The sequence below is a fragment of the Homalodisca vitripennis genome, chromosome X, assembly GCF_021130785.1.
Source record: "Homalodisca vitripennis isolate AUS2020 chromosome X, UT_GWSS_2.1, whole genome shotgun sequence".
Taxonomy (NCBI): Eukaryota; Metazoa; Arthropoda; class Insecta; order Hemiptera; family Cicadellidae; genus Homalodisca; species Homalodisca vitripennis.
This window is the reverse complement of record NC_060215.1, coordinates 8666134-8691836: the sequence shown is the minus strand read 5'-3', so window position 1 is coordinate 8691836 and position 25703 is coordinate 8666134. Positions and strand designations below refer to the sequence as shown.

General features: G+C 33.7%; 1 protein-coding gene across 2 annotated transcripts in view; it reads left to right on the top strand.

The window, feature by feature from the left end:
* The window catches only part of LOC124368650 (polymerase delta-interacting protein 2-like), a 43926-nt gene extending 18223 nt beyond the window's left edge, over positions 1–25703 (top strand). Inside the window, exons 4-8 of one of the 2 annotated variants that reach the window (XM_046825892.1) lie at positions 10476–10532; positions 16810–16987; positions 19568–19731; positions 22433–22638; positions 24147–25703. In XM_046825892.1, coding sequence (XP_046681848.1) covers positions 10476–10532; positions 16810–16987; positions 19568–19731; positions 22433–22638; positions 24147–24273 — 732 coding nt within the window. In that variant the 3' untranslated portion in view covers positions 24274–25703. The remainder of the gene's footprint in view (positions 1–10475; positions 10533–16809; positions 16988–19567; positions 19732–22432; positions 22639–24146) is intronic. The other variant, XM_046825894.1, reaches the window with a different exon arrangement.

The following is a 25703-nucleotide window of genomic DNA, read 5'->3' as shown; positions in this document are numbered from 1 at the left end:
AGTGGCTGAAAATCAGGTGAAAAGACCACAATGTTTTGTGTAAGGTAGTATCTATAGAATTTTTTTTATCTATAGAAATCTGAAGATTGATATAAGCAGTGAAACATATCTTTTGTATGATAAAAACAAACACGAGGTCCGAGTCTAGTGGAATGTGTGCATGTTTGTTGCTTTTTGGTTGTTTGTCAGCATTGTGTCAGGTGGATAAACCGGGAAGTTGTGGCAGGGTAGAGCATGTTGTCTTTGGTATCGGGAGAGTATCCAACCTCACATTTACATTACTTTTAAGCCTAAAAAGCAAATTACAATTAATTGCATGCTTTTCAAAGAGAGGAGGATAAATTTTATATCTAAAGCTATTATTTTGGTTCTGGTTATTTATTTCTTTTTCATTAATTATAAAAAAGAAAACACAAAAACCACCAAATGGGTCATTCTCCACTAAGTAGCAAATTTCAGAGTTGAAAATTCCAATTTATAAACTATAAAATAAAACAGAATTTTTTCACTAATTTGGTTTAAGGTACCTTGCTTAAGATGTCAGTGAAACAGGAAGCACAAATCACCACTCATTTATAAGATATTATTTTTTTTTTATTTCAACACAGTAGAGAGAATAATTTCCACAGTGGAGAGAAATGGCCACACGGTTGAGAGAAACACAATCACAGTTGAGAGGAAAATACTATAAATTCTCATTAATTTCTTGTATTTATATGAAAATAAGTATATACTAAATTAAATAATTATATGTAAGATAAAAATAGATTGTTAGCATATTATAGCCATCGGAAAGTTACAACAACTCACTGAAGGAACTAAAGTTTTTCTTTAATGTTTATTGGCTTATTGAAGACTTGAACGATTTTTCGTCCTTTAACCAACATGGATGGGCTTGGCAGAACCTCAAGAATGTCGTTTTTTTGACACATGGCTCACATCATTTTCAATGATTACAAATTCACGGTTTGAGCCACTGCTTTGAAAAGCTTGAACCTCGTATTTTCCGTCAGTTTCAATTCTTTCGATGCAGCACACATAGGAATACCACAAGCTGGTACTTGGATTCTTTCCCATTGAAGAAAATTTTACCAACAGGAAGACGCCAGGTGTAAGGGTTGCCTCATCGATAATCACAGCTTGGGTACCATCAGGGTCATCTTCTGCCATTGTTACATCGTCAAGAATTGGAAGCGATGATGGCTCTGAGTCTGCTTCTGAAGGTAGTTGGTGTATACCGAGAATGTACTTCTCACAGTCATAACAAGAGAAGCAGCTCAACGAGTTCATCTTAAGAATGTCTGGATATGAAGCGGAAAAAACCACCTGATGAACTTTCATTGATCCCACATAAGGAGGTACTTTGGTGGGGATCATCGTGGCCAAAGTTGTCACATCATCTTCCTCAACGATAGCGAGGCGCACTCTTCTTGTGTGAGTTTGTAAAACTTCAACGAAGATTCTAAAATCACTGATGTCATTACCAAGTGCCACTACCCTGTCGGCTGTCCTTTTCAGACACCCCCCCATTCCATCTGGGGCACCTTTCCCGTGCCCAGGAGCTCCGTAGTTCCACGTAGCAAATTTAAGGTTTTCAAAGCAAGCTCGCAGGGCCCTCGAAAAAAGATAGAACAGAGTTCTATTCCTGTATTGTGTTGCAGGACAATCAGATAGGACACTTCCTATCTGATTGTCCTATCTGGGCAGTTCTTTTTTGATGTATTCAAAAACATGTTGTAGATGTGCCCACACAGCGACAGGACCGTGCTCATTATATTCTGATAAAGTGCAAAATGACTGAGAGGTGGTTTCACTGTAGATGTTTTTTCGATAATAAATTTCTACTGTGTGAAGTGTGTACTGCTTTCGGCTTCCACCGAAGTGGAAGGATTGAATTTCATTTGCATATTTCATATTATAATTTTCACTGAAGTCGCAGTGAATGAGCACTTCATTTTCACCAAGCCTAATCTTCAACTCTTTTATTTTTCGGAACTGGTGAATCATAATCGACTCCTTGAACATGTAAGCATGAAAATCTTTTTCAAAAGAATTAACTACCTCATGTGAAGTTGCTGTAACAGTTGTTTTGGTGACATTTTTAACACTCTTTCCATTAACCAGGGAGCTCACTGTAATCCATTTACTGTAAGTAATTTCTTTGTTATCATTTATAAAGTAGGGAATTGTAAGATCTTTGCAAGCATTGCACTGTCTTCGAAGGCAAGATATGTTCCCACTGTCACAGCAAATATTCTCAGCTATGCCTTTCGGAGTTGCTTTGTCAACAATACCTGCTTTGTGAAGGGCAGCGGCCAGATATTCTATGTTGGCATGTATCTTGCAGGCAACAGTGTTCCGGTCATCAACACTTTTAACCCTTTCGCTGCCACAGTAATTTGGCCGATTCATGTCGAAAAACGCCGCGCGCTGTTTGCAGATGTGTGCCGTAAACCGCCGGCGCTGCATCGCATGTCACTCCCCAAAACTGCCGCGGCCGATATTGACTAATTGTAAGGGTTTAGTAAAACGTCAATAAATCTGTCAAAAATTGAGATATCTGCGTAATTTTTGTTTTGTTTTGTAGACAATAAAAGTCTCCGTAATACTATATATTTCGAATCAATAATAAAACAAAACTGTTTTTTTAATCTAAATTTTTTAGTTTTTAACTTTGAAATTTTTGTAAATTTTTATTTTTAAAATTAGATAAAATATTTTTTAATATTGTTTCTGTTATTAGTTTATACGTTTTATTGAATAATATTATGTTAACAACATTTCCTGCAAATTTCAGGTAAAAAAAACTAGAAATAAATTTTGTATAGCACTTTAATTAAAATAACACATTTTTTACTAAATATAGGCATAGAAGAAATACTAAATGTTTCACACATTTTTTACATAATGCTCTTCAAGAAATCCTATAAAACAGGTTGAAATAATAATAGTAACACTAAATAAATTAAATATACCTAGTAAAAATGAGTTTTATAATGTAATTTTGCATAATAATATTATTTTTATATAATAATAAGATTATTTTTATAATAATAATTATTATGCTTTTATTTTTGTGGCACAAAAATAGTAGCCACAATAAAACAAACTTGCAAACTTGAAAGGTTACAGTACAAACTGTAAACAACAATAGACTGAAACCATTAAGTTTAAGGGTTGGCAGAAACGTCAAACAGCTGATGTCTGCCACAGCTGATTAGATCCTGTTTCATTGTTCGTATTCCGTAATATACACTAGTCATAGATTATATACTTGATGTGTTTTTCACATTGAATGCCTTTTTATCTTTCGCCATATGTATAATAATGACTTGTGATCACTATAGTAACGAAAAAATAAAATTATAACTAAAAGCCGATGACATCGGCTCATGGCGATTTACGGTCCAAGGACGTGGGCCGATGTCATCGGCCCTCGGCGATTTTGAGTAGACATACGTGGGCCGATGACATCGGCTCTCGGCGTTTTTACGATCAAACTGCAGAGCCGATGACATCGGCTCTTGGCGGTGAAAGGGTTAAAATAAGATTCAAAGAAGACCTCGACAACTGTTTAATAAAAATATCTTTTAATAAACCGCGAGCTGTATTTTAATTACCTAAAAAATTACTTTTATGTGGAAGGACAAATATTTCTTTTTAACAGTCCAAATAGCTATATATCTTCTTAAAAAATTTGCGAAACAGTGAATTTTCTCTCCACCCTGTCATGTTTCTCTCCACCCTGGCAAGTTTAGGTCCACAGTTGAGAGAACCACGGTAGAGAGAATTTCGCATTTGGATGCACGTTGTGAGACTCCAGTTGAAGCTGAGAGGTTAGGGTAAAAGTGGGTGTAAACTACTCCCTCACCACTAAACTTTGATGAAAGAAAGAAATTTATAATACTTACCTGTTTGAAGTTATGAATTCCACAGTTGAGAGATGTCTGTGGTGAGGAACTTCACTTTTACAGCACAAAAATGTCGAAACGACCGGGAAATAGACGTTTTACAGTGAACAGATTCCTGCCTTTTAACGATCACGTGATGAGCAGAGCTGCCAACATTAGTTACTCTCTCTATGGTTACCCACTACGTATTGGCGCGCATTTCAAAAAGTGACACGGTTGAGAGACTTGATTCTTGTAACACAGCTTCAAAGCTCCGTGTATTTTCGTCAGTAGACCGATAAATTTTGTCAGTGCTTTCTTTCTTCTCTACAGGACATACTGACACATATATATTTTTTCATCCTTAAAAGCCTTGAAAACAGCCTAATTATTCAACAAACAAGTAGTGAACTCAAGGTTGTCACAAGCCACAGTAGAGAGAAAATGGTACTTTATTAATTTTTTAAATATGATTGCACATACAGAAACATGTTTTTTAATTATGGATCATGTGATAACCAGTTCCCTCTATTAATATTCAAAATCACCGCATCCCTCAGACTATAAATAACAGAGCTAGAGTTTTGTAACATAAATTTGCCACTTAGTGGAGAATGACCCAAATAGACATTTGTTATAACTCAATGGGAACGAGAAAGAAATTTGGGGAGATACATTCAATAATAACAACTTAATTTCCTCCTTCATAAAAGTTCTCCTATACTCGTAACATTTTATGATGAACGAGAAAAATAGAATTTTGGTTTTAGTGAAAAAATCCATTTTGGGCTCTCCTCCCATTCAAGAGTAAAATAGTGGCTTTCATGAAAATTCATCCATATATGTGAACATCCATACCCATTCATTAATCAAATGAATTCCGGAATAACTTGTACAAAATTTAACATGCATGTGTAGTTTATGGATACATGGATAATGTTTTATATTTAAATTTTGTATTGTATGATATTTATTAGTAAAGTGGATTTAAACTTGGGTTAGTTTTTGTGCTGTATGTATGTATGTATGCTGTAGTTATATATGTGCCTAGTATTAGATGGTGCTTAACATATTAGTAAAAAAAATATATATTAGTTAAAAAACTGTATATGTCTATTTCCAAAAATGTATGCTCATAAGTTCATTAACTCTTTGGGTGTTCATTAACCTTTTGGGTGTTCAGAAAAATAAAACAAAAGTTCCCAAAAGTATTCAGGTTTTCTAAAGTGTATTCAGCACATATTGGCTGTTTTGCTTTTCAACAAAATCATGATGTTTGCTTAAAATTGGTCTTAATCTTTTATTTGCTTACTTTTTAGTTTGGAGTTATAAAACATGTTATTTATTACTTTTTTGTATTGATTGCAGTATATTCAAAAGGTAAATATAACTGTGAGTAGATTTTGAACATTTCAAGTAATTTTGATGAAATATGGCCAATCCATAAATAAAATAAATAACCAAAAACTGTTACACTCTAATTAGTCTTTTTATAGTGTATTGCTTAACGAATGTGTAATTAAAAAAAAAAACAAAAAAAACATGTAATTACTTATAAGATTGTCTTATTCTTCACCTCATATAAATTGTCTTATATTAAAGTATACATAAATTATATTTTTATGCTTAATCTTTTAGTTTAGGGTACACAACATAAAACATTATAATTAAACAGTTTGATTTATTGTTGTTTTTTATTCATTAAAATATCTAAAAGGCAAATACAACTGAGAACAGTTCCTAATTTTTTAAAATAAATTTGGATAAAATACAGCCAACTTAAAATAAAGTAAATAAACAGTATATATATATATGTCTATTTCCAAAAATGTATGCTCATAAGTTCATTAACTCTTTGGGTGTTCATTAACCCAATATAAATTTATAATATTTCTTCAGACAAATATAAATTGTATAAATATTTACAACAAATATGACAGAAAAAGAAAGTAAGGAATGTTTTGAACCATTATACTGTGGTTTATTTGTTGACGATAATAGCCTATTTATGTGCAATAATATATATATAGAACACAATAAATAATAACAACAATGAGGCAAAATTATTAATCAATGGAATATTGTTACAAAATGTTTCACAGTAATATATCGTAGAAGGATACTCAAAGAGTTAAAAAGAAATTATACAGGGGCCGGCAAAAAAACCTCCCTGATTTCAATAGGCATTTGCAAACAGAATAAGAAACATACAGAACAACTACTTATATTTGTGAATAGCCTATATGATGCCATTTTACATCGCCTAGTACACTTTACTTGGTTTTGAAAATTATCTCCGATAAATGATGTCCCCCATTATTAAGACATTCACAAAGTCTTTCCCTGAAGTTGTCCATAGTTCTTCGTATAACTTCCCTTGGAATGGCTGCCACTTTCTACCTAATGGCATCTTTTAGTTCTTGCAGAGTTCTGGGACGATGTTTGTACACTTCAGCCTTTAGGTAGCCCCACAGAAAGAAATCACAAGGTGATAAGTCGGATGACCTTGGGGGCCAGGAAATGTCTCCTCTTAAAGAAACAAGACGTCCAGGGAACAACTCTCTTAACATTTCCATGGACCGCCGAGCAGTGTGAGCTGTGGCTCCGTCGTGTTGGAACCAAACTTCTTCCTCATGATCTAAAACAAACTGGTTGATCTTGGGTCGGAAAAATGTCGCTATCATGTGATAATAGTGATTGGCATTGACCGTTACTGTTTGTCCATCTTCTTCAAAAAAGTACAGTCCCCACATACCAAATTCCGCAACGGCGCACCAAACTGTGACTTTAGGGCTGTGTAGTGGTTGTTGGAGTCCCCTAGGATTTTCCGCAGCCCAGTAGCGGAAATTCTGTTTGTTAACAGTTCCACACAAGTGGAAGTGGTCTTCATCAGAAGAAATGAAGACAGCATCTGGGGGAATGTTTTGCAAAATGTCATAACATGCAGCCCTGTGAGTTTCATAATCTTCTTCAGACAACTTTTCGGCAACCATTATTTTGTAGGGATGCAGATGAAATTCCTTATGCAGAATTCTCCTTACACTCCTTTCTGACAATCCCAGGGCAGCTGCATGTTTAACCGCTGAACGCTTTGGAGACTGTTGGATGGATGTTCTCACTCGCGCCACATTCTCCGGTGTTATTGCAGTACGAGATGCTCAAAATGGCACGTACGCCACTACGGAACAATACCCCCTCCACATCTTCTACCCCCACTACAACTCACGCGGTGGCTTGCTCAAACCGGGGAGGTTCTTTTGCCGAACCCTGTATATTCGGTTAAATACAAATGAACTGATATTGATGTAGGTAGTTTTATTTTGTTGGCATTTAACATGTAAGTATAATACATCACCAGTGTTTTTATTCTTTATGCATTTCTTAAATGTTTTAATTTACCTATATGTCATGCGAAGATTTTTTAACACGTTCAATGCGGTTGCGGTAGATCTACTGCACGGCTGCCTCGCGCCAGGCGCGCATGACGTAGATCTACTGCACAGCGCCATTGTTTAGAAACCCAGTCAGTGTGCTCTCAGCACTCGTCGTGTATGGTTGTCCGTTTTGCCGCTCGTGGGGATATACTTTTCCCGCGTTTTTGTGGTCGCCGTTCTCAGTTAGCGTTTTGTGGTTAGTTTTTAGACTACTTCAAATTTTACCGTTTTTGTTGTGTGTTTAGTGTTATTCTTATAATACAATAGACATGGATTTGCCTCCTGGAACTAGTGGAATCCAGAATAGACGTCAGTTTGTGGCTAATAGTGATTCTGATTATGAAGACGACCCTGGTGTCCCTGGTTATGCTCCGGACCTCGACGATGAACAATACGAGACTGATGAGTCAGAGGTCGAAGACCCAGACTATGACGTAAGACCACCACAATGGAGTCCTCAAACTATAGGTATGAAAGATGTACCGTTTACAAAAGAGGAAAAGTTTTTAGTCCCTTTGCCTAATGAGATTACCCCAATCAATTTTTTCTTGTTGCTGGTGGATGTGATTTTTTTGGAGGGCATTGTGGCTACTACGAATAGATACGCGTTGGAGTTATTCTGTGGACCTACTACAACCCCAGGCTCACGAATCCATAAATGGAAAGACATTACCGTGGAGGATCTCAAATGTTTTATTGGCCTATTGCTGCACATGGGAATATTACAATTACCCCGAATACAAGACTATTGGAAAACTTGTAAGCTGTTTTCAACGTGCTTCCCCAAATTCATGGCCAGGGACAAATTCATGCTTATTTTGCGATGCATTAATTTTGAAAGGTACCCTATAACCCAAACAACAGAGCTTCTAAAGTACAGTTTCTAATTGACTACTTCAACAATAAAATGGACTCAATTTATTATCCTCAAAAAAAGTTGTGCATTGACGAGGGAATGGTTTTATGGAGGGGACGGTTGTACTTTAGGCAATATATAAAAGGGAAACGCCATAAGTACGGCATCAAACTGTACAGTTTGTGTGACCCCCATGGCCTAATACTTCGTTTTTTTATGTATTGCGGAGTTTTAGATGATTACGATGGTAAGGGGCATGCAGCCAATGTTGTATTGAAGCTGATGCAAGGGAAACTCAATTGTGGCCACAGTTTATTTATGGATAATTATTATAATAGTTTTACTCTTGCCTCAAGCCTGCTCCGTAGGAATACATATTGCACTGGAACTCTTCGGCTGGACAGAAAATACGTATCTCCTGAAGTCAAATTGGCAACCCTGAAAAAGGGTGAAACCATCGCCCGCTACGCTGAAAGTGTTGTTGTCGCCAAATGGAAAGACAAACGCGTTGTCTCTTACATATCCACTGAATTTGAAAATGACATGGTGAATTCAATTAATCGAGGTGGTTTGGAGAGACTAAAACCACTACCAATTGTTCAATACAACCATTTTATGAAAGGCGTGGACCGCAGTGACCAAATGATGTCATATTATCCTTGCGAAAGGAAAACACTGCGGTGGTATAAAAAGATTTTTGTCCACGTAATTCAGATGATGTTAGTGAATGCACACTATCTCTATAACGAAGTTCGCACATCAAGTGGAGAAAACAAAATGCCATTGTACGACTTCCGTCTGGAGGTTATTGACAAGCTACTCCCGGACGTTCCCGAGCCTCCTCGACCTCTGAAGCGCCGCCGCGTCCCCCATGTACCCTCACGGATTACAGAAAAAGTGGCTTGTGGAAAGAGAAGTAAACAAAAGAGGTGCAGAGTTTGCTATGCAAATGGCAGAAAGAAATACGTGATGTGGCAGTGTTTAGAATGTGATGGACAGCCTGGGTTGTGTGTCCCACATTGTTTTGACCAATTCCATGACTAATGAAGCGTACCTTGGGGAGGATGGTTGGGTTGTAAATAGTAGTTTTTAGTGTTTTTTATCAATATATTTTTAGTTATACTTAGTGATTTGTTCCCAGTATTATTATAAACAATCGTTAGTGGTCTGTTTTTCAAAAACAATAAGGAAAACGGTGCGCGCTTCGAAGAGAGACTGGCCCCAGGAGCGTGTGCGGTAGATCTACTGCACGTTTTCAAAATGGCGAAATTCGGCTCTTTTGGTGTTTGATGACCTTTCTGTACCAACCCGTGTCACAACAACTAAATTGGTAAGTGAATACTAATAAAAAAAAATTAGCCTCTAGCAACATACATTACTTAATTTTTAGCAGCGAACGTGTTAAAAGGTTTTAGCACTTTTTATTAACATTTCTCCATGTATACAAGGATGTATATCTTATTAAATACTCTGGACTTTCTAAAATTCAATTAATATGGAAATGGTGAAATAACATGACTAGTATGTAAAAGGAGTTGATGTGATTGCTATTACATGACTGTTAATTTTATTTTTATGTTTCATAAATATATTTGTTTCCTTATGTAAAGTTATGTGTGTTAAAACTTTTTAAAATGTGTGTGCATGCTTGTTGTCTCTTTTTTGCATCTACTTGACATAATCATTCAAATTTAATTATACATTTATTTTAATTTGATTTGATATTAACAGAATCTGTATATTTCACACACATTGCAGCTTATAGCTTAAATATTTTTTAACACTTATTTATATTTCATTCACATAATACAAGTAGCTTAACAGCATGTCCAGTAAATGAATAAATAGAATAATGAAGTTGATAGTAAAGCTTTGCACCAGTTCACCTTCCTCTGAGTATCACAGACTGGTCTCCTGAAATCTGAGTCATGTTCCTTTGAAGAGATCCAAAAAAAGTTGTTGATGAAGAAACTCAAAATGAACTCTACATCGTGTCGACATCAGATACACCTAGACTACAAACGACAAAACAAAGCAAAGATTCCAGGAGTCAAGTCTGATTTCAGATGCTGTACTAAGAGTAAGGGTAACTGGAACTAAACCCAACATTCACATTGGATAGAAAGCTTTGCATTTGTGTTGTTACGGACCTAAATGTTTGATTTTATCCTACGTGTAAGATTAACTGTTTTAGTATACCTTTATTTTAAATATGTTTTGTTTATTCTTAGTTTATAATTTTTTACTGCAATAATTTGTTGTGGCCAGATACTTTAATCAAGAACATTTTTTCAGACTCTCTACCGGGCGAACTACCAGAGGTGGAGATTTAGTAAAGAGTTTCTGCAAGAAGTAAGAAAATTTGTCATAACACAAATTGTTTCCAAATTATTTTTTTTACTGATTTTGTCACATTGCTATAACACAGTTGTGGTATGTACAGTTTTTGTTACAGTAACAGCTCACAAATTTTAATGTCAAAATACCTTAACTTTGGATACACAAGAAATAAAAGGTAAATGGGTAATGATAAGTGAACATTGTCTATAAATGTAATCAGTAGTCAGAGGCAGTGGAAGATCTGTGGAAATAACAGCATTGTTTAGTAAAAACGGTTTATTTATCTCAGAATGCACATTGCCAAATTTATCGACATAGCTTGTCATTATTACACAAAGAAAATAAGGTTCATTTCAAATTCACTCACTAGTTTTATTTAAGAATGGCAATAAACTTGATGTTATCAGTGAATACACATGAATGATTTACTCAAATACTCGGCTGGACACAGTGCTACTTTGTATCTCTATGGAACGGTGGGCCGGACACAGACATCTATGTGCTTGTGCTGTCTTTTTTGGCAGGAGAGATGGTTTTTTTTTTTTTTTTTTTCGTTGGGGTATTGGGGTGGATTCACAGATCCTCACACGTCAACCTGAGCTTATTGTGTGCCCCTTTGATGTTAGAGGGGTAAGCCTATCTTTGTGCCCTTAATTAGGCTAAGAAGCTTTTCCCCGATACTAGCATCTGGTTCATCACCTGGTTGTTTATCACCGAAAAGAGCCCTTCTCCTTGCTCCCAGTCTCTCACAGTCCAGTATTATGTGTTTTGCAGTCTCTTCAGACTTATTGCAGAGTCTACACTCCGAGTCCTCATTTCGTAAACCTAGAGTGTTTAGGTGTTTCCTGAAGTGGCCGTGTCCAGTGATCAAGGCAATCACTTGCTTAACCTGATCCCTGCCCAGCCCCATCAGCCATCTGGTGAAGCCGGAGCTAGAATCAGCCGGACACAGACATCTATGTGCTTGTGCTGTCTTTTTTGGCAGGAGAGATTGTTCCTACAATTTGTCCTGGACGTTTCAGCCACCGTCCTTCTTGACTATGAAATTCAATCTACTATTTACATAAGTTACCATAGTCGAGAGTAGGTAAAATGTTGGAACTAGATAAAGTTGTAAAGGTTATGGACTCTTCAGCAAAAAAAAAAATAAAATTGGGATTTACTTCACTTCTGCCCAATTTGAAGTTTTGGGTAGTCTTGAGCTAGGTTTACACCGGTGAGTAAAGAAAGTACACAAGTGTTGTCGCATAATGTGAACAAGGATGAACAATCTCAATCGCTAGAACTGTTGCAAGTACAGTACTTGTGACAGCTGCATCATTACTTGTTATGGGAGTCAATGGAAAATATGTTCACGTATGGCAGTGATTCTCGATAATGTTTATAGTGTAAATAAAACAGATGAATTAGTCATTATCCTTTGCTCAACTTCCAAAAGATCTTATTCAGTGTCTACACACTCATGTAGAATCCAATGATATATGATTAATTAATATGGATGTAATATGAGTAATGGAATAAATAAAATGTTTATCTTTGGTCAGTGATTATCAGTGGGTATAGTGTTCAATTCTTGGTTACCGTTCAGACATTACATTGTAATTAATTATCTTATACCTTGTTTTATGTTTTATCAGTGATTATCAGTGGGTATAGTGTTCAATTCTTGGTTGCCGTTCAGACATTACATTGTAATTAATTATCTTATACCTTGTTTTATGTTTTATCAGTGATTATCAGTGGGTATAGTGTTCAATTCTTGGTTGCCGTTCAGACATTACATTGTAATTAATTGTCTTATACCCTGTTTTATGTTTTATCAGTGATTATCAGTGGGTATAGTGTTCAATTCTTGGTTACCGTTCAGACATTACATTGTAATTAATTGTCTTATACCTTGTTTTATGAAACAACAATGATTTAAAAAGATTAGTATTTATCATTATTATAATTTAAACATGACTGGCTTAATATGGTAATGTGCCAGCTTATGCTATTGTGTATTAAACTCATAGAATTTATACTTAAATGTTAAAAACATGTCCAACTAATATACCAGGGCAGTTTGGAAAGTAATCTCTGTTTGGTGACAAATAAGCGTAAAATACATATCACATGAGTACATTTTACAGTTGCTGTACAGTATTAGAACTATATCTTTTCTTTGTTTTCCACTCTAAATTTCATTAGTTTTTATATACTTATGTATCTCCCAATCGAGTTTGAAATTACTTTTTTGTAAAAATGCATTTTCTCTACTTTGACCTATATATTCATTTTAAGCATATTATTTTCTGCACCTTGTGCTAAGCCACATTTTCATTTGGATGAAGGGATGAAAATTACTAGAAGCTAGGCCTGGACTGTGAATACTTAAAGTCTCATTAGAATTGATCCAGAAGTACTGAGCAATCTGAGGTCTTAGCTTGTATGACCTTTAGTTAGGGTTTTAAGCATTTCACAATACATTCCAATGTTTCATGATTTCCATTAGCGTTATTCCTTATGGACCTTACCTTTCTGCTAGAAAGCAATTTGCAAAATTCTTTGGTTTTTATAGGCAATGCCTTGCCCATCTCTGTTATTTATTTTCAGGATGTACATACTCAGTTTTCAGTTAAATTATGTTTTAGTCACAGTCTGTTACTATACCTCCTCTAGAGATGGATAAGATCAAAATAAATTTTGATCATTTCACAAGGTAAACTGCTGTGACTTTTACATTGTAATACTGATGTTTTATGGTTGGAGAATATTTGGTAAATGAAGTGGACAGTGTAAAATGTGTAGGTTTCGTTATAGATGTACAACTTAGTTAGGACTGTCGCATAAATTCTGTTTGTAAAAATATCTTCAGGTCTATGTGCATTGAGACAAATGTCTAAATTCAGCAGCCTAAAATCCTTGAAAATGGTTTATTTATTATGCTTTAATTGAATTGCATATCACTTTTATGTCCCTACGGGTGCACACGAACAATTCATGGCTTACAACAAACATACATTAAACATTTCTGATTGAAGTACTTAGGTATCAAGTAGGATAAACGTTATACCAGGGTGTAGCAACAAGGTTGGGCTGGCTATGCATATCACTTTTATGTCCCTACGGGTGCACACGAACAATTCGTGGCTTACAACAAACATACATTAAACATTTCTGATTGAAGTACTTAGGTATCAAGTAGGATAAACGTTATACCAGGGTGTAGCAACAAAGTTGGGCTGGCTATGCATATCACTTTTATGTCCCTACGGGTGCACACAAACAATTCGTGGCTTACAACAAACATACATTAAACATTTCTGATTGAAGTACTTAGGTATCAAGTAGGATAAACGTTATACCAGGGTGTAGCAACAAGGTTGGGCTGGCTATGCATATCACTTTTATGTCCCTACGGGTGCACACGAACAATTCATGGCTTACAACAAACATACATTAAACATTTCTGATTGAAGTACTTAGGTATCAAGTAGGATAAACGTTATACCAGGGTGTAGCAACAAGGTTGGGCTGGCTATGCATTTTCAGATTTTATGTGTGATTCTGAGCTAAAAATGAAGAGTAACTGCCATTTTATTTTTATTAACAAATTATAATCTTTAAAACTAGTAAAGCTAAAGAAATCAAATTTGGCACATAGATTAAGATACGTAAGAGGAAAACAACAAAAATTAGGTGTCTGTTGAAAATTTTTAAAGTCAAATAACAAGAACCCAGTATAGTTATAAAACATGTACTAGACACCTACTATTTGGACAAAGTTATTACAGTTCCGACGGTACTTATTTCAATGAATTCTGTCAATGAATAAGCGAGCTCGACCACTTAAGATACTCTTGTGCAAGCATGTCTTTAAAGTGATCATGCTTGCTTATGCGTTGATGGATTTCAATAAAAAATTTGCATTGTAATTGTAATAAAAATTGCAAAATAGTTGGTCTTTTAAATTTTTATAACCCATGTAAAACAGCTGATACCTATCAAGAGGCTAAAATGTTTGCTGCTCACAACTTGTGCAAGTGTACATTTAAAGTAGTCATGCTTGCTTATGCCTTGATGGATTCCGTTGAAACAGTTACTGTTAGAGTTGTAATAAATTGTCCAAATAGTGGGTGTCTAGTACATTTTTTATAACTGTACTGTTTTTTTTGTTATTTGACTTAAAAAAATTCAAAAGACACCATTTTGTTAATATTAAAGAAAATAACAACTTTTTCATTTTCCTCTTACCTATTAAAATCTAGTGCTAAATTTGGTTTCTTTAGCTTTACTAGTTTTAGAGATAATAATTTGTTAATAAAAAATACAAAATGTTGGCTAGCGGCTAAACAAAGTAGAAATTGGAACAAAGTTATTCTTCATTTTTAGATTAGAATCACACACAGAATTTGCAAATACAAAGCCAGCCCAACCTTTTGGTTACACCCTGTATACCTCTCAAGGTCTAGCTCTGAATTACATTTATCCTCAGATAGATTATTTTGACAAAGACATAAGAAAATCATAATGACAATTAGAAGCATTTTGATTCAAAGTTCTGAGTATGGTAACAAAAACCGTATTTTGAAAGTACATTTTACAACCTGATCACTGTGAGTTTTCAATAGTTTTTTAGACTGACCTTTAAGATAACTGGAATTCCATATCAGAATTTAATTGTTTAGTTCTTCTCACCTATTGTAGTTCACATTTGAAGGCATCTAAATATTTCTTTTCCTTCGGAGTTCGGTCTTTGCTTAAACGTACATTTTGTTTAGAAGAACTGGTTTTTTTCAGTAAATCCTGAGAATAGGAACTCAAATACAAGTTTTATGTGAATGATGAGATTAGCTCTATTTTACCTTCCACTTAGTGCAGCGTCTGAAATCTGACAAGTTTTGTGTCTTAGTAGCTATTACAGGAAACAGATATTGTTTAAAATACTAATTCCAATGCAGATGCTTTTATTTTGGATTTTGTTTATAGCTTGGATGTGTATTTACAAACCGCTTTATATGTGCTACATACACACATTCCATATCATACGTTTGTCAATCAGATTTTTTTAGCTTTAGATGATCAACAAGCGATCATGTTTGTCAGTAGGTATGTACTTATGACCTGGTCCACCACAATTTGAAGCGTTAATAGATAGCACAACCATACAAAAAATGCACAGCAATAATTCTCTCTTTACCCTGTGTTGGACAGGTGTAATAATAACCCTGACATCTGTTGTAGCCCACTGTCAGTAACTGGTGTAAATTTACAGAAATTTCTTTGAAATCTCCAAGATTTTGAACAAACTCATCACAAATAACACATAGTCTGTCACTACTTTCTTTGTCATGTGGGTTTGTTTTCCAATCTATTTGTGTTCAACTCCCTTTATTCATATTTTTGGTCATACACAGTACAGTTTGTTATGAATTGGCTGAATATAATTTTGATGTGAAAACTCCTATAATAGCATCAGTGATGGCAAATATCTGGAAACCTTTTATCCTTTCAAATTATGTATTGTCAATAATTAAATTTAAACATTTGGCAGGCATTAGTTGCAACACATTTTGCAAAAAACTATTGCCAGGACAATCTCCCTATTACCGACCTGCCGCGTGAAAACTAGTACTTCCTACACATTAAACCAACAGAAATTACTTTCCGATTGGCCCACGCGCTATAAAAGCAAAAGAGAAGAAAAAGAAACAGAAAAAAGAACAGATTCTATGATTGCCTATATCCTTCTTTTTACAATTTACAAATGGTTGATAGTGAATGTATGAAGAAATACAGACATGTATGATTTGACACACAGTATCCAATAAATTTTGCAACCCACAGGAGGGTCACTTTGGATTTGTTTTATTACCACTTCTTTCCAGGTGACAAGACGGAGGTAGTGTTATTACCCCTCCTCATGTGATTTCGACAGGATGTGGGCCCCTACCCAAAACCTTATCCATTTTGAATATCCTTTCACTCGGAAAGCAGTGCAAAGGTTCTTTTAGGACTAAGTGCAATGATTGGTTTCCTCATCTTCTTCTTCCGACTAAACACAACAAAATATACCCATATTCTACAGAAGAGGGAGATCTTCCATCAAGAGAAAGTTACAAGAAAGACATGAAGAAAATTAAAAAATTAAATATTTTAATGATCATTTCATTTCACATTGTGGAAAATGTTTGTTTGTAAAGTCATGAATTAAGATCGATGTCTGAAACAAATATATATTGAAACCAACAATTAATTATATCTATGTTATTTTTGTTCTATATACATTTTGAAAAGTTGATTACAGAGGGCTCAAGCTGAAGCGGTGACTTTCTTGGGCAATCAGGACAGTAGCAGAAGCCTGTACGCTATACCTGGATTAGACTACGTTGCTCATGAGGATATTATACCATACAAAACCACCAACAAACAGCCTCTCCAACACGAACTCTTTGATAAATTCTTGGTGCATCAACCAGATAAAGGTAATCATTTGAGCAATTCTAAATATATAGGAAAAGCAACATAACCGATAAAAACTCACATGATCCTGTAATTGTTTATTTTTATCCTTCATGTAAGGCTTGATCGTATTATAAACCTTAAGTATTTCATAGCTGATTAATAGAATAACATTTCTCTTCAAACGGCCATATAAAAGACAGGTTTTTGTCATTTATTTAATGATATATAAGGTATTTTTCAAATCAGTAAAAAATCTACTTTCTTTTAATTAGTAAAACATGGGTTTTTGCATTAAAAAATTTTACTCAAACCCAACACTCAGTGCTTGCTGGTATTAACAAATTTGTCATTATAATATTTAAAAGTAGAAGAAATATCATGCAGATTTCATGTTGAAATATCTAACAATATAGGTACTAATAAGAGACCTGTGACAGTTAAAATATTTTGAGCAAAAACCGTTTTTTGAGCACAGCATGTTAACAATGCAACCAATAATTAACTTGGTTTTCTTAATTTGTTGGTCTTCTTATTACACACAACTTTGTCCATTTTATCTTTGCTGTATCTCTTATGGTTTCCATGATCCCCTTAGTGTGCATAAAATTTTGAACAAGCGGTATATGCTGAAAATACTTCCATAGTGCCTTTTGCAAAAACCAAAAGAATTCTTTCCCAAACGATACTCCAAAGTAAGCAAGAACTAAACTCCTGGTTTGAATCAACCTCTGTAAGACTTATTTCATAAATCTTTATCCAAACATTGCAAGACTCCAAGGCAGACACATAATTTATTACATCTTTTTTTTAATTCTCTGAGGATTGAATTTTCTTGGATTGATTATCAATTGACCTCTTTCATGGTGTCAACACAATGCTTCCTTACTCAATAAATTAAGCAAATTCTGCAACTCAATTATAACTTTGTCTAATGTAGTTGACAACAAGTTCTAAGACAAGTGTATTTTGCTTATTTCAATTCTCTATCCAGTGAATCTTTCAGAGTATTTCAACTGCAAAAAATGTAGTTAGGTTCTGGCCGGTGCAGGCTTTAGAAAACTGTGCAGGCAGATTTTTCAATCTTTAACAATTTTACCACTCCCATGTATTTTCACCTTGCAATGTGTGATTTTTGACAGAATGTACAAATGAATGACAATGTCTTAGCAGAAATCCTGAGCATTCCCATTTTACTAGAAATCTTCTCTACTACAATACCTGATTCACAAAATAAGTTTTTTGAATGATTATAATATTCTCCTTATTATATAGTTGCATCACCATCTATGACAATTTATCAAAAATGAACCATTGTGCAATAAATTAAAAAAATAAGCTCTAGATTTTCACTCTACTACTGTTTTTGGAGTATTGATAAATATTTGACACTCACATCTTAACTGTTATCATGGTCAGACCCGGGAGTTTTATTTTACCTTATACTTTACATTGCTAACCCTTTCAGGGCCAAGAGTCTATATAGGCTTGTGCAGGGTTGGACATCAAGCCTTTATTTAGGCTTTCAACATTTTCATACAGTACCCATTCATTTATTGATTATCAATAAAATTAGTACTGATTTATGGAGAACTATATTTGCTTCAAGAATATAACATAATTTATGTTATTAATATTTATGTAATTTTTAATAATACTTTTAATGTTTAATAAAGTTGCATTATTCATAAAGCAGTGGCGTTTGAGGTTAGATGATAACACCTGCAGTCATTAGTATTGTTGTAATCTTATCTTCTAAAGTTTCTAAAAAGTGTGTCATGTACTGTTCACTTTCTTTTATATCACAGAAAATACTTTTAAGCTAAACATTTATAACATAAAAATTTGATTTTATTTCAATCTTCATCAATGAAAAAAGTTCAGTTTATTTCTGATTTTATATAAATTATACTAACCAATGTGTTTTCACTGACTTTTTTTAATTAGCAAATTATGTCATAAATTTATAATACAATCAATAAAACTAAAAAAACATTGGTATTTATTGTGTTTTATTTATTGTATTATAAATTTATGACATAATTTGCTTCAGTGAAAACACATTGGTTAGTAGAGTGAAACGCCGCCAACCGCAGCAGAATACGACGATCCAGTCAGAAATGGCAGCGCATAATGTACTTCACAATGTGTACCTAAAACAACCCGCCATTTCTGATTGGATAAACCTTTTGAGATGCAGTTTGCGGCATTCAACTCTACTAAGTGAGCTCTTTCAAATGAGGTATCACTCGACCCATGCTTCAATTTAAGATTTCCATGTTTTCCTCTGTGGGCCGTCCCCCCATGGTTGGCATGTCATGGTAATAGCAAGGAAAAATAGTTTACATAGCCATATGACACTGTGCAAAGTTTATAGATGTTATCTCCTATGGGTTTAAAAGTATTAAGCCGTACCCATACTTTTCAAACACCGTGTATATATATATATATATAAAGTGGAGACTTAATCCAATTTAATAATTTGTGTTCCACTGGTTGTTTGTACCACCAGCTCTCAGGTTAAAAGTTAGGAAAGTTTTAAAGTTTTGGGAAATCATATTGCTGTGTTGTATTAACTGAAACAGTGTAAACAAATGTGATAGAACCCCAATATGGTGCTTTGGAGACCCTTCGGGCCTGGCAGCAGAAGAACCATCCCTGGTTGGAGTTATCTGATGTCCACAAAGAAACTACTGAAAATGTGAGAATTACGGTGATCCCTTTCTACATGGGTTGTAGAGAATCTCCAACATCATCAGTTTACTGGGTATGTACACAACAATACAAGTGTGGTTTATAATGTGTGTCTACAGTACAGTAACTTCCATCTAATTGTAATATTACAAACACTATTTCCAATAAATTTTACCTATTCAGTAGCTAAAAACATTTTGTTTGAATGAATAATGTCGTATTACAAACATTTGCAAAGTAAAACTTAACCCTAGAGGTGGCATTGTAAATTCTCTGTAGTGGCACAGTGTTTTAGGCCAACTGTTTGTGTATTTTTCTAATATATATTACTACCTCAACTAATGCTCCAAACTTAACATATTATACATAATTTTTTTATAAAAGAACACAGAAAAACAAATATTTTTCTTGTCATAAATTTTTGATGCGGCAAAAAGATTTAAAAAAGTAAAAAAAAATTAAATTTTATCCTCGGATTCCGTTTTGTACTTGACTTCAAGCGTTTAAAAAAACAATTCTAATATATACATTTTATCTACAATTTATTGGTGAATCAGAAATATATATTTTATATGACTTTTAAAATCCATATTTACACTTTTTATGTTTTTTTACATTACGGAAATTGACCAAAGCACTTATTTTTTATGCACAGGGGTAAGACATAAAGCCGATATATACATGTTGACATATAATGTATTCAATACTCTAAAACCATTTTTATGAATCATTTTGGTTATAAATCAACTAAAAAATAAATATAAAACACATTGATATTACATACCTATATTTACAATATATACAAGTGTAGAATTCAGCTCCTCAAGCAGTTTGAATAGCAGTTCTCTCAAGTCACTTGATCTATCTCTAAAGATTTCACTCATTTTATCACAAATTATTTACAAAAATATGTGTAATATACTATTATTTAGCTCATAAGTAATAACTAGCTGAAATAAACTCCAAACTATGGAGAACAACAATAGAAAGTAAACAAATGTTGTGCAGGCGGGCCAGATGTCTGCTGCACAACTGTTTATATATATCCATAGAGGATATCTATAAATAGTATAAAACCTAATAAAATACGTTATCATTGTAAAGTATGATTCTTCATCTTTCCAAATATACGATTTTTATCACAAGCAGATTATATTTACTCCTTCAAAAATAACATAATGCAACGCAACGTAATCGGGCCGGAATTCCGGCACTGCCACTTAGACGACGACCGACTGCGCCGTATATCCAGCGCCTGCCACTTCTAGGGTTAAACAGTACAATTATTTTTGTATACATTTTCATAGAGTATAATCCTAATTTTGATACAGTCTTTTAAATTTTACCTCAATATTTTAGTTAAATTATTATTTTACTTATCTATTTTCTTATAATTGATCTTGTATTTTCTTTAAAAAATTATATTCTGCAAATGCTAGCCAGCATAAAAAATGGTTTAACCAGTTGTAATGTTTTTTAGTTATTAACCCTGGATCTGGCAGTTGAAATTCCTGTAATGGCAGCCTGTATTTTGCTAGTTGTGCACATCATCATTCAAACCTATGTAGAATGTTTATTATCGAAGCAAAGTATATATTTGTAACATTTATGTTTATGTATGTATTTAAGTTGATCTATTTTTCTATTTAAGTGTTTTTTGTGTTTAAAAGAAAAGTGAACGAGAAAATTCCAAAGTAAAGCATTATAAAACATTCCAAAAATATTTTAATATACCAAATGTCCCCAAAAAAATTGTTATGCGAAACATCAATAATTCCACTTTCCAAAAACTTTTTTTGTAAATAGTAAAATGTTGTGTTGTTACAAAGAACTACATTCAAACATTTTTTATATGATTATTATATTTGGATACTTTTAATATGATGTAGAGAATAAGATTACAAAAAAAGTGTATATATATATATATATATATATATATATTTATAGGTTTTTGTTGTAAAACCGGAGAAGTGGTCTTTCACTGGTTGTGCATCTCAATGGCAAGGCCATGGCTTGGCAACATTTTTTTAAATAATTCACTAAAGAAACACTTTTAGTGCACAAAATTACATGAGATATTTATATCACTTAATGGCAAATTTCATTATAATAAGTTTTATGTCACTAGATACAATCACAACTCTGTAATAAAATAAAAAAATGCAAGTGACTAGTTAGAACTAGTTGTTTGGCATTATAGAAATGCCGCTAGCTGTGTTTGCAGTGGATTTCTTTCTTTGGACTGAAGAGTTTGAAACTGATGCTCTTGTTTAAGAAGAAATTGTGAACACAGTGATGTAGCCAACCTTTTTTCCAGAATGAAATTTCCCGTGTAAAAAGTAGAAGACAAATTCCATTTATTGCATTCTGTTAAAGTGGGCAAACAGAAATGGTAAACCAATATTTTGTATTGCAACTTTATAATTTTGTTGTATACTTATTACACATTATTATTCAAATTTTTCAGCTGGGTTTACCTGTTAGCTATTGTCAATAAATAAGAATCAGTTTTTAAGCCGGACTTGTCATATTCCTTTTGTTATAATCTCATTTGCCAATGTAAATTTTGAGCTCATCACCATTTTACCTCCCGCTTATTGCAACATCTGAGATCTGACACTGTCACAGTCATTTTTATACTTGTGAAATGTTTTGTTTTTTTCTTGATATAATTTAGTAATACTGTTGCATCAATATCCAAAATGTGTTATTTAATAATTGATACCCGGAGGGTTGAGATGAAAATGCGAAGTAGTAACTTGCTTGTTGAACAGTGGCGCTATTGCATCCGTCTAGAGAACCTCGGAGACATGTCTGTTCAACTGAGGGAGCGTCACTGGCGGATATTCAGTCTGTCCGGAACACTGGAGACTGTCCGAGGGAGAGGAGTGGTGGGGCAGGAGCCTGTGCTCAGTCGCAGTCTTCCCGCTTTTCAGTACAGTAGCCACGTCAGCTTGCAGGCACCGAGTGGTCACATGTGGTGAGTCATACCTCACGTTGATCAGCCAATGCACTAACGGTCTCGTATTAATCCGGCTACTAACAAGTTTTTATAGCGCTAATAATGGTTATATTGTATTGTATGTATTATATCAATGACTACATAATTATATCAAGAATATATGTATTATTTATCGGGTTATATTACATTCATGTTTGATTTTTAGCATTTTTTAATTTTAAATGAACTTTATTATTAGGTTTATGGTAACATAATTATTCAGGCAAGTGCATGAAAAAATGATATGGAGTTTAGAAATTTCATCATTGTATGTACTGTATACTGTTCAGTAGAGGAAGTGTTATACTAATTTGTAAAGTACACGATTTTTGTTTTATGTATCATTTGTTATTGAAGATTTTTATCTTTTGTTGAGCATTGGATAGTTTTCATCTAAATTTTATGGTGTAACCTCATAAAAACATTGCTTAACACATTAAATTCTTTAATTATTTAAGCTAGACTGTTAAGAGCCACCTTAAATAAACAGATATCTTAACTTGTCATAACCGTGTCTTTAACCTATCCTTCCCAGGACCTTGAGAAAAGAAGACAAAACTTGCCAAATGCAATTACCTGATTTTCATGGACATTCTTCAACCCAAGTGCTAACCACCCTACCTGAGAGCCAACTGCCCTATCCAAGAGGTAACTACTCCACCTGAGAGGAAACAGCCTTACCCAAGGGCCAACCGCCCCACCCGAGAGCCAACTGCTCTATCCGTTAGCCAACTGCCCTACCGGAGAGCCAACTACTCAACTTAGAGTAAATTTCCCTACTTGAGAGCCAACCATCTTATCTGAGGTCATAGATAGGGTACATGTTTGTCTTCTAAGGTTGGGTGATTGGAGCATGTGCGTGACATATTAGGTTAGGTTTTGTTTTTCCTCAAAACTAATATATTTACCCTGGAAGGATAGGTTCAAGGTATGGGTATAATAAGTTCAGACTCGCCGATTTGCCGTATTTATATTTTGCATTTCACCGAAGGATTAATTTACTTGTTCTTCTACCCACCTTTTGCTGCATGTCCTTTACTTGTTAAATGTATTCAAAGAATTCACTCACCGAATGCTGAACTTCCCTCAATCACATGGCCTAGTTTGTAAGTCCTAAACTGTAAGAACTTGGAGCTAGTTCCAGTGAAGATGACAGAGATGTCGGCTACTTAAACTTGTAATGTATTATATTTAATTTATATATTTCTTGCTTTTTATTATTTTATGCAAATAGATCTTGAGTAATAAAATCAAACAGGAAGTTGAATAATACTTATTGGCTCTGTGTGTAAAAAACACATGCTTTAAAATAATTACCTTGGTAGTTATATTTTATTTATTTTGATCTAAATCAGCATATATTTTGGTAAAATTTAATTTATATTGTTTTTGTTGTTGTTTATTTTTCAACGTATTTTAAGACAGAACGTACTATGTTTATTGAAAATGGCAATTGGCTTGAGTCTAAAGTGATACGACTTGTCTAGGGGTACCTTCAGGATGGAGAGAGAGGATGGGTATACATTTGATTGCAGAATTCCTCCATTCTCTCTGGAAAGTAAAGGTGATGAGACTACTTCTTCAGGGACTCCAACCAGTTCAGAATCCGAATAGTCCACGATGTAGCTGGCCTGACCATCATAATCTTTACTTCTAATTCATTTTCAATATTTATGTTTTTCAAAGGGGATCAGAAACTTTGCTCTGCCAAATCTTTTAGAATTGTATTTTTGGCATAACTTTATTGGTAACCGGATGATTTTAAAGCATTGATCGACTCGATGCTCGGCTCGAATTTAATTAACTAATTTACACGTATGGCTTGTAAGGTTAACATGTTATGACAAATTTACGCTCAGCAAGTGAGAGATTCAATTCTTACTTAAATTTTATATATATATGTTAACTTACCCTTGTTTTAACTGATAGTTGTTCAGGATTATAATTTAATATAGGAAGTATGTCGGGTTAGTTTTGGTTTTTTTTATTTTGCAAAGTAACTTTGCGATTTTTAATTAAGTAAAAGGAACTATACATTATGATAATTCCTTCCAATAAAATCAGCTAAGTTCTGAATTTGACTAAATATTTTTATTATTGCTATTAACAATAACATTGGATACCAATAGACAGACACTAAGAGTACAATTTGATACTCTTATCACAACACTATTGAAACATACATCACATTGATTCACCAGTTTTCTCCATTGCCAACACCAGTGTTTAAAAATGCTGGTGTCCCAATTTTATTATAGAAACCCGCCAATGTTATAAAATGCCTGTGATGCTAAAAAAACTTTTAAGATGGTTGTTAAACCCTTTGGCGTTCTTAAATTTTTAGCAAACTCTGGCAATCTTAAAACTGCTGTTATATATCGATTCACAAAATCTGTATAAAAGCAATGAAACCGTTATTCAATATTTAACACAAGCAACTTAATAATAATGTGTCATAATTTTCTTTATAAAATCTGTCTTTGTAATGTTTAATCAACATTTTAATGTTTTAACAAATGTATTATTTTTTTATGATGCAAAGATTTAAAATTATAATTCCTTTATCTAGTACTTAATATTAAAAATTGTTCATGAGTTGTACTGAATTGAATTCAGTAGTATTGAATTATATTTGGGTAAAATTCATACCTGTACTGTACTGAACTAAACAGGCACAAACTCATAGCTTTGTTATTTTTCCCCAGGAGAAACTAAGTTCATTTCGTAACTGCTAAAATGTTCAGGTCTGTCTACAATGTCTTGTCACACACATAATTCAATGTAATTGTTTTGTTTGAAAGGAATTGTTTAATTACACCCTATTATTTTGAACTAAATATAAAAATTGTTTTAGCCATACATTGCTTTTAATTTAGTTGAATTGTAGTTAATTACCTAATATCCAAAATGTAATGTATAGTATTATTTAAGATTTTGTAGAAAGTTGTAAACATGTTATTTTGTTTGTTTCCCTAGATTGTTCTTGTAAATTTGCATAGAATTGTAAATAACTTGTTAAATAAAATTTTTTGAAATAATTGAAC